The sequence below is a fragment of the Paroedura picta genome, chromosome 16, assembly GCF_049243985.1.
Source record: "Paroedura picta isolate Pp20150507F chromosome 16, Ppicta_v3.0, whole genome shotgun sequence".
Lineage (NCBI taxonomy): Eukaryota > Metazoa > Chordata > Lepidosauria > Squamata > Gekkonidae > Paroedura > Paroedura picta.
Window position 1 is genome coordinate 1,616,011 of NC_135384.1, and position 12,228 is coordinate 1,628,238.

At 49.7% G+C, this 12,228-nt stretch overlaps 1 protein-coding gene across 5 annotated transcripts in view; it reads left to right on the top strand.

Moving 5' to 3' along the window:
* Positions 1-2,937: 2,937 nt before the first annotated feature.
* Positions 2,938-12,228, top strand: part of CHD3 (chromodomain helicase DNA binding protein 3) — a 46,261-nt gene continuing 36,970 nt past the window's right edge. For 4 of the 5 annotated variants that reach the window (XM_077315968.1, XM_077315969.1, XM_077315971.1 and 1 more), the window contains exon 1: positions 2,938-3,253. In XM_077315968.1, coding sequence (XP_077172083.1) covers positions 2,953-3,253 — 301 coding nt within the window. In that variant the 5' untranslated portion in view covers positions 2,938-2,952. Of the gene's footprint in view, positions 3,254-9,205; positions 9,231-12,228 lie in introns of those variants that run through there. The other variant, XM_077315972.1, reaches the window with a different exon arrangement.

Consider the following 12,228-nt stretch of genomic DNA (forward strand, 5'->3'; position numbering starts at 1 on the left):
TTTGCCACCATGCCTAGTGCAGTGTTACAGAAGATGTATGGAGATGTGCCATGACACCCATGGTCCAGTGTCCGTGACAACAAAGTTGGGGTATTTTGAACATGCCTCCCATTATCCAGTTAATCTCAAATCTCAGGATGCACCTTTGTTGAGCAATATTTTTGAGTGTTCAGTTAGTACAAGAATCAGGCGTATACTACAAAGATGTATTTTGGAAAGTGAGTGTGGCAACAGGGCCATCCAATGTGCATCATTTGCATTTATGTATTACAGGAAAGATACTATTCGATAACAAGCCTGTTGTTTTAAGTAGAATAATTGTCTGTAGGCGTCGTGTTTGAAGTCTGTCTTTCCGCAAGGGCTTTATTCTCCAACAAAGCATCAGAAATGTACAGGGTAGATCTCCAGCATTCTTTGAAAAGAAAAACACGAGTAAGAAAATCAAAGGGGAATTTTAAAAGCCATATAGTTGTTGATGGGGGATCAACTGTGGTTAACTTATTCAAAATATCTGAAAATATTACATGAATTATATTTCTGATGATGTCCTTACCCTGTGCTGGAATAGTTTAAAACTACAGCACACCACCAGGCCAACCAGAATGCTGGTGGAAAGAACAGATCAGTTGGGGAGAAAACAATCAACCCATGCACAGTCAGATCATGTGCAGTAAAATGGCTATTCTATTGTTCCATTTAACTATATTTAGTATTTATTTGTATAAACAATTTCTCCGCTGCCCATGGAAGCAGTCATGTGAGCAACATATTTCAGTTTGCCGAATTGGGTCCCTGTACACTGACTTCAATTTAGACAAAGTTTCAGTTTAGCTTCCTTTCTTGGGTATCATCATGGTAGATGAGCCCGAGACTACATCAGCATCTGTCCCAGGTGCAAGCAGGGGCTCCACTTTAGGCTTGTTTGCAGTGTTTTGTGTGGAGCATTATGCCACTTCCAAATTTAAATGCAATCCTACTTTAGCTTCTCTTCTTGAAGCATCTTGTTTGTAGTCATGAGATACCCACCAAGGTGGTTGCTGTTAGTTGCGAAGCCGTGTGACCGACCCATCGCGACCCCACGGACAATGATCCCACAGAGGTATGCTATACCAGTTTGCTCAAAAAATAACAGTGAGATACCTACCAAGATTATCTTGGAACTTTCAAAAATAAAGCTTGGTTAGTTAAAGTGTCTTTTGGTTTTGGAGCCCATTTGTTTAAAAACAATTTTTCTCTGCAGTCCCATTTTTTTAAAGGTAATTTTCTATGGATTGTTGAAAGCCTGCATGTTTTTAAGCTCAAAGAACTATCTAGACCGACAAAGCTTAATTTTTATAAAATACTTCCTCATTTGAATTACCCTTTTTTCATTTATAAAAGGGGTAGTTATAACAAGATGACCATCTGGCAAATAGTTACGTATGTTATAGCCAGAAGCCACATTGAATTCAGTGGGACTTTTACAATTTGTGTAACAGTGTGCTGGATCGTGGCCATAGTGTTTCCCCAGATTGGCTTTAAAAATGCTCCCCAACTGTTTGGCGAGAAAACAGTTTCTAAGAAAGACAGGAATAAATAATCAGTGATATTAATCTTCAAAACCCCACACTTTCATTTTACATTTACTTGTTCCTCTGGGGCAAAAATTTTGCCCTGGGGTAGATATAAATAGAACCTCCCTATGTGTGTTTTGTTAAATGACAACTTAGTCTTTTAAAAAAAATCATAGTGGCAGAGATGATATACATACATTATGTAAAAAGAAAAGGCTTTTAAAAACATTTTTTTTAAAGCTCTAGGAAAACAGCAAAGTCTGTTTACGTGTATTTGGATAAAATATTTTAATGAACTGCAGTAATCAGGGTGTTTTTTCCCTCCCCTCCCCCTTTCTCTTCTTCCTTTCTTGCCCTAGAGGAAAAGGAGTGAAATAAACCACTCCCTTCAGAAGTATTTAAAGTTAGAAAAAAATAAAAGGGGGGGGGGAAGGAAAAAATACCCACCCCCTCTTTCTTCTTGTGCTAGTAAAGCAGCTACAAGCACACACAAAAAGTCATGGTCTGACTAGTATGGAACTAGTTAACCTTTAACAATTTTATGCTGATGTCATAACTGAGCATGAGTACTGATTAATCCAACCTTTTCTCTCTCTCTTTCTCTCTCCCCCTCCCTGTAAAAAATATTTTTATTGAGGGAGGTGGGGGTGGGGGGAAAGAGCATAAGAAAAAAAAAGGAAATAATTTAGAGCAGCCATCTTTGTTTTATGCAGAAATCTTGTCAGTTTCCCCCCAGTGCCAGGAATGTCTAAATATTGTTCATGATCACAGATCTTGGAGATTGAAAAGAAAATATAACAGCAAAGAAGAAAAAAAAGGCCTTTATCTTTATGATCCATTTCTTTTCCTGCATGAGATTTGTTTCTCTTTTTTTATTTTTAATTGGGAGCTGATGATTTTTGAGAAGGGATTTTTTTTTTTTAACCCTAAGGAAGAGGGGGTTAAAAATTAAGCCAGCCATTTTGTGTGTGTGTGCGTTTTTTTTTTTAATATTGTCGGAGGGGGGGACATATATATTTTTTTACCTCCTGGGGGGGATCTGTTTTAAAAATAATTTAAGGGCGGCCATTTTTGTTTCTTGCTCTTGTGGAAAATATTATCCTGCACTCCCCCCCTCAGAATTTAAATATATCTTTACTCCCCCCCTTCTAATTTTTTTTTTCAACCCCGGGGGGGGGAGAGAAAGAGAAACATTTGGCGCGGGGCAAAGTTGTGCTGCAGGAGGAGAGTTTCTTTTTTAATCCATGGGACTTTCCCATTTTTCCCGGGACTGAGGTGCTTTGGGGTGTGGGTGCGCGGGGGGGGGGCGATCTTTTTGTGCGGAGCGCGCGAGCCGAGGGGGGCCGACCCCCACCCCACCCCCCCTCCCCACCCCACCCCACCCTCCTCCGGCTCCACCATGGCTTCCCCTCTGAGGGAGGACGAGGAAGAGGAGGAGGAGGAGATGGTGGCGTCTGAGGCGGAGGGGGACGAGGACGAAGAGGAGGAAGAGGAGGAGGAGGAGGAGGAAGAAGAAATTGAAGAAGAAGGAGACGGACGAGGACGAGGAGGAGGAGGAGAGGACGGCGGCGGCGGCGGAGGGGACCACAGCCCGGGCGCCGACATCTTCCCGCCGGAGCCGCTGACCCCCGCGCCCGCCCAGGGGGCTCCCGCGACGCCCCCCCCGCCCACCCCCCCGCCGCCGCCGCCGCCGCCGCCAGGTAAACAACAACAACAACAACAACGCCCGCCCCCTCCGCGCTTTGGCGCCAAAACCGGAGAGGGGGGAGGGAGGGAGGGGGGCAGGAGTTCCCGCCAGACCGCGCTCCCCTCCCCTCCCCCCCCCCCGCGGCGGCGGCGGCGGCGGCGGCGACGGTTCAACCGCCTCCCTCCCTCCCTCCTTCCTCCTTCCTCCCTCCCTCCCGCGCGTGCGGCTGCCCAACGGCTCTGGAGCGCCCAGGGACCGCCGGCCCCACCCCCTCCCTCCCCCTGGCCGGAAAGGGGGCGCGCGGAGCCACGGGGGGGGGCGGGGGGAGGGAGGGAGGTCCGGCCAGGCGCAGGCCGCTCCCTCTGGCCTCTCGCAGGCCGGGCAGCCCAGCAGTGTCCGGCCGGCCCCACCCCCACCCCCACCCCACCCCTCGGACACGGCCCTCGCCGGAGGGGTGGGATGGGCGCCATGGGGGGCCCCCAAGTCTCTGGTCCCAGCCCTGGAATGAGGCCCAGAGAGGGAAGGGGGTCCCCCCCTCGGTCCTCCCCGCAGGGAGGGAAGGGTTAGCGGAGGCCCCTCGTGGGACCCCCCCCACCCTCCCCCGTGAACCTGCCACCCCGCAAAAGTAGCGCCTAAGTCCTGCAGGCTGGCCCCTGCTCTCTCCAAAGAGTTTCCCCGCACTTTTCTGGGTAGGTTGAGAAAATGGAGGGGCATATTTTGGGGGGGTGGGGGGGCAGCCCCCCCTAATTCGCCCCCCCCCCTTTCGCAGGATGGGCGTGTGAGGACAAGTGGGCCGTGTGGGGGAGGCCAGGTGGACTCAGGTGGAGGGCTTTGATGTCTTGCTTGTGGGGAAAGTGGGCCGGCAAAGTTTGGGGAAGGAATGGGGGGCCGCACTTGGCCTTGGCAGATGTCACGTGACTGTCGAGGGCCTTGCCAGAAAGCGTGCCTGAAAGGTCTGGGGAACAGCTGGCCGCCTGGCGGGTCGTGTGCCGTTATTGACAGGAGCAGCGGACTCGGCTGGCAGCTGGGCAGCAGGAGGGCTGGGTCCGGGGGAGGAGGCTGGCAGGGGCGCTTGGCTGCTCATGGCAGGATGACAGTGGGAGCAGAAGTCCTCGAGCGATCCTGGAAGGGCTGTGAATGTTTCTCCGGCAATCTCTGGTCTCTTGGCACTACTTTGGGGAGGGGGCCGTCAGGGCATTGTTTGTGGCCTTGTTTTTTAGGCCATCGGTTGGATTTAGCAGGGAGACGCTCTGTGCCTCTGGAGGACTCGGATGAAGTGTACATGCACACAACAGTTCATACCCAGAATTGAACTTTCTTGGTCTTAAAGGAGCCGCTGGACTCAAACTTTGATCTAGCAATCTTCATAGTATTTGTGCAGGGCCTTCCTCGAAGTGCCGGTGGAGTGCTGTCAAGACACAACTGACTTAGCGCGGCTATCAAGGCCGGAGGTGTTCAGAGGAGGCTCCTCAGTGCTTGGCGTAAGCAACCCTGGCCTTCCTTGTGGGTCTCCCAAGCCAAGTCGTAGCCCATGGCTGGCCCTTTCCGGCTTCTGAGCTTGGACGAGATCAGGCTTTGTGCAGGGCCTCCATCGCAGTGCTGTATAGCAGCAAATGAAAAAGAGACCTGTCCCCCATGTATTTAGCCTTGGAAAGACAAGTGGGATCTATTGCAAAGAGATGCGGAACCTGGCAGGAAAATTTGCTCCTGGATGGTGGTGGGAGGAAATGTGAGTTGGATCGGTTCAAGGCCAACCAGGTGACGTTTAGGAGCCTAGCTCACTTGACTGGAACACAGCGTTGCCAACAGACAAGGGGGAAGTTCCCCTGACACTGTAGATGGGCCATGTCTTGCCAAGTGCTATTCAGCCTATTGGCAGGAAGACCTGAAACATTTAGCATTTCCTCAGTTCTCAGCTGTTGAATGCTGCCTCTGCCCATTGTCAGGGTCATCCCTGTCCTTGTATCATTACTAAGAATAACAGATAATACATTACCTGTAGATGTAAAGGAAGGCTTGTTGGTTTGCTTTTGGTTTAAACTCTTCTGTCAGTGGATTGGTTTGTCTTGTGACGGAAGTGCCTCTTTCCTTGTGAGCTGCTGGGTAGCTCCGTCCTATGTCTTAGGTGGATTCCTTGAGAAGCCAGCCCTTGAACTAGGTCGTCTGAGGAATTCCAGGCAGAGCTGTACTCCACTCACTTCATCAGCTGAAGCCACTATATGGATACGTGCAGCGGATCTATAGAGGAAGATGGGGAGCATGTCAAACACTTCCTATGTAGTTGATGGGACTGTGATAGTCTAAAAGTTTGATAAAACTTTGCTGTGTGTTTTGGACATAGGTGTGATGCTAATAGGGAAATGATTCCAAGGACGTGTGCCATTTTGCTTTACCCAGGGCAAGCTAGTTGGCTACCGGGGCTCTTTAAAGTTCTAGTAAATGTGATTCTTGGGGGGGGGGGGAATGGAAGTAAAACAGTTCCGCAGGGCCTGCAAAAGGGAGCTCCTCTGCCAGGCTTTTGGTTGCAGTCAGCTGGGACCCAATAACACCCCCTCAGCCCCTGAACCTCCTTCCGAGGAATCCATGCACCTGACTTGAGCCGTGGACCTGTCTGATGGTTGCTCTGTTGAGCTGTTACACTTCTGTTGTTGTTATTGTCATTCCCTTTTCCCTTGTTTCTATTCGATGCCAATAACTGAGTTTGACGTATAGTTCCTTTACGTGTCATGCGAACCGCCCTGAGCCCCAGGGGAGGGTGGTATACAAATGTGATAAATAAATGAATGAATAAATAAAAAGTGTTTGATTCCCTGCTCTGCCATTGCAGCTTGCTGGGTGACCATGGGCCAGTCACACACTCTTGGCCTGGGTTGTGAGGGTAGAGTGGAGAAGTCACTTTACCAGTTCTGCTGTGCTTGTAAAGCGGCACTCTTCCGCCAGGCCCCTGGTTTTGGCCAGGGCGGTTTAACACCATACGGCCTCCCTCTCCTCTCTAGTCCCCTCCTTTCTTTCCTCTGCCGGCACATGCAACCAACTCTGCAGGCCAGATGGAGGATAGCTGGGGGAGGGGGAGGAGGCTTTGCTAGTTGCTGATAATTAACTGTTAATTTTAGGTTTTTTAATGCTGTTTAAATTGTTTTGATGATTGCTTTTTCCTATTATTGTGAACCGCCCTGAGCCTCAAGAGGGTCGGCACACAAAATGAATAAATAATAGCCATGATAATAGGGGAAACAAGAGCAGGAATGAAATAGATAAACTTGGTCAGTTTCTGTTTCTTGCACTGACTCTGCACAAGAAGGGATGCCGTGCATATTTTGTATACATTTAGATGACCTGTAATTCTACGCATTCTTTAGGGAGGCCATTCTTGTGTTTAATGGACAGTGTGTACCTTTCCTCACAGGGGAAAGTTCACAGGAATTGGTATTAAAGCTGCAGACTCTCAGCAGTTTGAAAGACTCTCATGACTCATTTATTTGGTGGCAGTAGTTTTGATGTGGGGCTGTGCTTTCAGGGAAATGTGATCTGTCGATTGCCCGGAGGGGGGGGGGATGTGTTGATCCTATGTTAGGTGAGATATTAGCGTGCATTCAACTGTGCTGGGAGTTGTTGGACCTTGGTTGACGTCCCCTCTCCTTGGGTGGTGATGGAGCAGTCCCCTTTTCTCAGCCTATCCTAACTCCCCGGCTTTCCCTGAGAACAAAATGGGGAGGATAAGAACATGTAGATCACTAATATACAAGGTTTGGTTCCTCTGTGATGGTCAATAACTTAGAAAATATGAGCTCTAGTGATAGTGATCTTCTATATTTATCCTCCCCTTCTTCTGAAAAACTCGGGTCCCTCTGTATTTCGCTATCCTTCCCAGAACTTCCTTTCAAGAATACCTTTTACAATGGAAGGTGTTTTACAGTTGTCACATACCTCATCCTTGCAGCTTCCGATGGCTGAAATGAGCTCCTAGGTAGAACGTTCCAAACAATCAGTGAAACCAGCTCCTAAATTCCAGCAATCTCAGCATCCTGGATGGTAGAAGTGGCCCAAAACCTCAGTGGCTGGTCCCTTGGGTGTTTTCAAGCGTTTCTCCCACTGCCTGTGAAGGCTAAAAGCACACAAATGGAAAACGTGAGGCACGTCAGCTGAGAGACATTTTCATGCTGTGCTGACTCTGTCATACAGTATATTTTGGGGCCCAGCTTTGTTTGTTGCATGCTGCTCCTATAGCTGATATTGGGTCAGCGGGGTTAGTTCCCCAAGCAGCGATCCCTTAGGCAAGTACTACAGAGGGATTTGTGGTCTTTGGGATACTGAGCTGTTACCAGGATCACAGAGAGATCAGTCCTGTTGGAAGTGCTAAAACATCCTACTTTAAAATGCTCTGATGTATCACAAATGCAGGTGTGCTAAATAAAGAAGAAGGGGGAAAAATCACAACAGCAATCTGAACTCTGCCCACATGGAAATGAGCGTTGCTTCTGCGAGAAAGAACAGCAGGTGGGGGAACACAGGAAACGAGAGTTAGGTCATTTCCCAGAGGCGGCAGAAGCAAGGTCAGGAGCAGAGCTGGGGGTGATGGAGAGGGGTGGGCTGCAATCAGGAAGGTACTTTGCAGGCAAGAAGTCAACTTCTGGGCAGAAGAAAAGGCAGTGTTGGCTGGGAGCACACAGCAAGGGCAATGGGGTGGGCTTCGCACTGAACAGAGAAGAGGCTGGATAAGTGGAACAGGAGAATGGTGGGGAGCAGGTGGCCGCCCACCAGCACAAGGAAGGCTCCCAGGGAGGCTAAAGACACGTTTTACGAATCAGCACTGTCCTGATTGTCACGGGTTTCTGCTTGCAGATGACTCGGCTCACTGGTTTGACCCACAAATGCTCGCATTCTCATAGTTCTTGAAGCTAGCCCGGTTCAAGCCGTCCTCTTCTCCAAGGTAATTTCTCCCCTCTCCCCCACCCGCCACCTGGGAAGGCCTGAGCGATCCAGGGACGGAAAACCCTGCTGCCCCGACTTCACCCAGCTGTGCACAAATGCAGATCTCTGCGCCGTGTGTGCCAGCGATGCTCCTTGCCAGCTGGTGCCCTTCTCGTCCAGATTTGTAGCAGTGTATCTGGCTGGGAGACAACCGCCCCTGCTTTCAGCCGCTGGCTGCAGATGACAGCGGGTGGTCAGGCTGTTTCTAAACACCCCATTGCTTGGCTCTTGCATCCCGCTCAACCCTTGAGGGGCCGCCGTTAAGAGAAAATCCCGTTTCACTATTAATCTAGCACGCTAGTGGACAAATCATAGCATTCAGGCGATGCCCCATAAATCTTTCCCCCTTTCACTGAACGTTGCCCCCCCCTTACCGCCACCCAACATGCCTGTTTTTACTCTAGTGATTAAAATTTCTCACTAATGGAAATGCCAGTTATTTTCCTCCATTAACTGACACAGATGAAATGTGCTGTTCTTTTCTCCCCCCCTCCTTTCCTAATTGGTTCTGCTTTTTAAAATCTATCTATCTATCTATATTAAATTGAAATACACAAATGCTGTTTGTCATGAAAGAGATGGCAATTGTTGACCGGGGTTGGTCTTCTGTAATTTGTAGTTATGGCTACACATCTACATTCTCTACCCTGTCTCTCCTCTCCCCCCCCCCCCATTGCCTTTCAAGATCCTTTGTTAGCTTTATATAATATATATTTTCAAGGTAGGGAGTAGAAATGTCACGTGTGTGGAAAATTCTAGTTGATTGCTTGCCAAATATAAAAATGTTCTGCGCATGTGTGCCAATATTATGATTAGGGAAGGGGGGGGAAGGGGGGACAGGAATGCGTGCAAGAAGTAGGAGGGAAAAGAAAGATGGATAGATGGATTAGAAATTGACAAGAGTTGCAGGGGAGGGGGTGTCTGATAAGCCCGATGTGTGCCCCCCCCCCTCGTATTTGTCAATTCCATCCCACCAGAAGCGGAAGGGAAGCGGCGTTGTTTGAGGGAAATGCAACAAGGTGAATCAGCTGGGAGGATTCGGAGATAAATGTTGTATTGTCAGAAGAAGAAGCAGCAGCAGAAGACGCGAGGGGTTGTGCCAGATGCAAAATGTAGCAAGCGGAGAAGAAAAAGGAGGGAGGGCTCGGAAGGGGGCCTCAATTGTGGCTATTGCACCAATATCCATTCATCTGAGCGGCGTTTGTTCTCCAAAGTGGGAGGAAGCTTTTGGGGAAGAACGCTCGTTTTGACTTTTATTTGCAAAATGGAGGGGATAAATAGGCTTGGTGGGCTAAAACGTGGGCAGGGCTTGTGTTAGAATTCAGTCGCTCCGCGGTTGGCTTCGTCCACATTTGCTTTTTTGTGCCTGTTCTCAATCTCGAGCACTAAAACGAGAGGCGGTTTGCGAGGAAAGATACGTGGTTTCGGATTGCCGTTTCGACCAATCGCTGGATTGTCTTGGAAATCTGGCACGCTGTCCCCAGCACTGCAGGAGTTGGCTGATCTCAGATGGCTGAGGGTGGGGAAGAGGGAGGCCGGATTTGAACCGGGGAAGGTGGCCTGCGCCGACAGGGGCGAAGCCTGAATGTGGATTCAAGTGGGTTGCTGTGTTGGGTCCGAAGCAACAGGGCACAATTCAAGTTGGGTGGCACCTTGAAGGCCAACAAAGTTTTTATTCAAGGTACTTCTTCAGATATATTGGAATGGAAGTTACCAGTCCACACATCTAGGTAGAGGGCGAGCGGCAAATCAGCGGGCACCATAATGCAGATGTTTAAGAGATGCCGAGGCCAAGCAGGAATAAACCAAGCTTGTTAATCTTGCTCGGACCTTGCGTCTGTTAAAAGCCTTTATTACGCTGCATGCTGATTTGCTGCTCACCCTCTGACTTATATGCATGGACTGGCACTTTCCATTCCAGCGGATCAGGAGAAACGTGCCTGCACCCCAAAACTAAAGCATGCCTTGAGGAACGCTTGACGGGCCTTAACGGTGCCGCTGGACTCAGATTCAAGTCTGAATGTGATGTGCTTTTTTTGCAGACCTGATTTAGCTCTCAGCATAACTCCGATGCCTATTTTGAATTCGGCACTGTTGAAAATGGAGGTTGGGTCGGTGTGAGCCAGGAAGAGCCGGCCGGCCGGCCTGCAGTGTGGATATAAAATCCTGTGGGGAGGAAGGGGCAGGGGCTGGCTTGAATGGGGGGGGACCCACTGGCTGTGTGTGTTTATCCACCGGGGGTGGACGGCCGGCCGTGCTGTTCTCTCTCTGTGTAGCCAGTATGTTTAATCTTTGACCTGGAGGAACCCCCCCCTGCGGGGGCACAAGAGGGTAGTTTAGCTTCCTGCAGCCCCGTTTAGCCTGCGACCTCTCGGCAGAGGCGGCTGGCGCAGGGAGCCAATTAGTGCCAGCTGTGATTTATACAGTGGTTTTGTGTCCTGTGGCTCGAGGGGGTGGGGTGATGGGCACTGAGAAGAAGGAGACTGGGACAGAAGAGCAAGATAACACGTCGTCGTGTGTAGGTCATCTGTCAGGCCTGGGGTGGAAGAGACTTCTGGCTCCTGGCTTGGCTTCCGGAGATGCGTGGTCCCCTCTCCGAGTTCCCAAATATCAAGAGGCGTTCTGGGTGACTGAGCGGGGGCGGGGAAAGATCTCCGTATAGCAACCGGAGAAGGGAGGAAACCTGGGTATGACTATGCTGTTGGAGATGGAGAAATGCAAAACTGAGCCTGGGCCTGGGCCAGCTGGATGCTGGGGTCTCTGGGGTGCTTCTGGGCTGCGGGTTGTTCAATGGGCCTTGATTGGTTTGTTTAAAACATGCAGTTTGATGTGTTGGCCCTTGCAGTGATCCAGTGTTAGACGCAGGTCAGTGTTGCGTAGCGCTCGTGAGACAGGGTTCCGGTTCCAGCTCTCCTGGCGATGTTAGAGCAGTTCTATGCGTGACAGGGCAGGAACTTCCCTGTATGCAGATAGATCCAGGTGGGCTGCCGGGTTGGTCTGAAGCAGCGGAACAAATTGAGAGTCCAGGGGCACCTTGAAGACCAACACATTTTTATTCATATTGTATCTGAGGGAAGTGTGTGCGCATACGAAGGCTCATACCTTGAATAAAAATGTGTTGGTTTTCAGGGTGCCCCTGGACTCTCAGTTTGCCCCCTGCATGTAGATAGCTCCGGAGGCCGAAGCATGTCCGTCTGCAGTAGAACCGCTGGATTCCAGCCCAGTAGCACCTGAGAGAACAACCACGTTTCCAGGCATGTGAGCATCGGAGTATCCATCAGATGTTGAACGTGGTAAATTAGCTGTGCTAAATGTCTGCACACGAGGAAGTATTTCAGGGTGTTTTTTTTTTTAATGTAGGGGAGTATTTCATGGATGCTGGAGGCTGATCCTGCATTGAGCAGAGGGTTGGACTAGATGGCCTCCATGGCTCCTTCCCACCCTGTGAGTCTATTTGAAAACTACTGAATGGCAGTCTGTAGCGGTGAAGTCCATTATTTTGCCGCCTTGTCACATGGAACATGGGGTCTGGCCTGTACATGTATCAGACTGGAGAAGCAGAATGCTGAACAGGTGGAGTTGGTTGTACCACTTTAGAGTGCAGGTGGGGGAGGCCTGTTTGAATGTCTCCCCACCAATGCAAAAAAATGATAATAAACAAACCCTGGTATGGCAGGTTCCAGTCCATCCAACTCCCTGTTGCATTCTGATGTGGTACAGTCCAGCCCAGCCTTTTTCAACCTTTTGTCTGTGAAGTAACCCCTGAAAAAATTTGCAGGAGATAACCTTGCGGGTTCCCTCCTCCATTTTGCTTTCCCAGCAGCCCTGTGAGGCGGGACGGCCTGAGAGACTGCCCCTGTCGCCAAGGCCTAGTTCCGCAGGCAGCACTATTACACCACACTGGCTGTTGCAGTAAAGGGTTGATAGACATTATAAAATATTTCATGCACTGAAGGAGACTTCAGAAATGCATGAATAACGATTACCCTTCCTATTTTACAGCTGCTGAACTAAGGC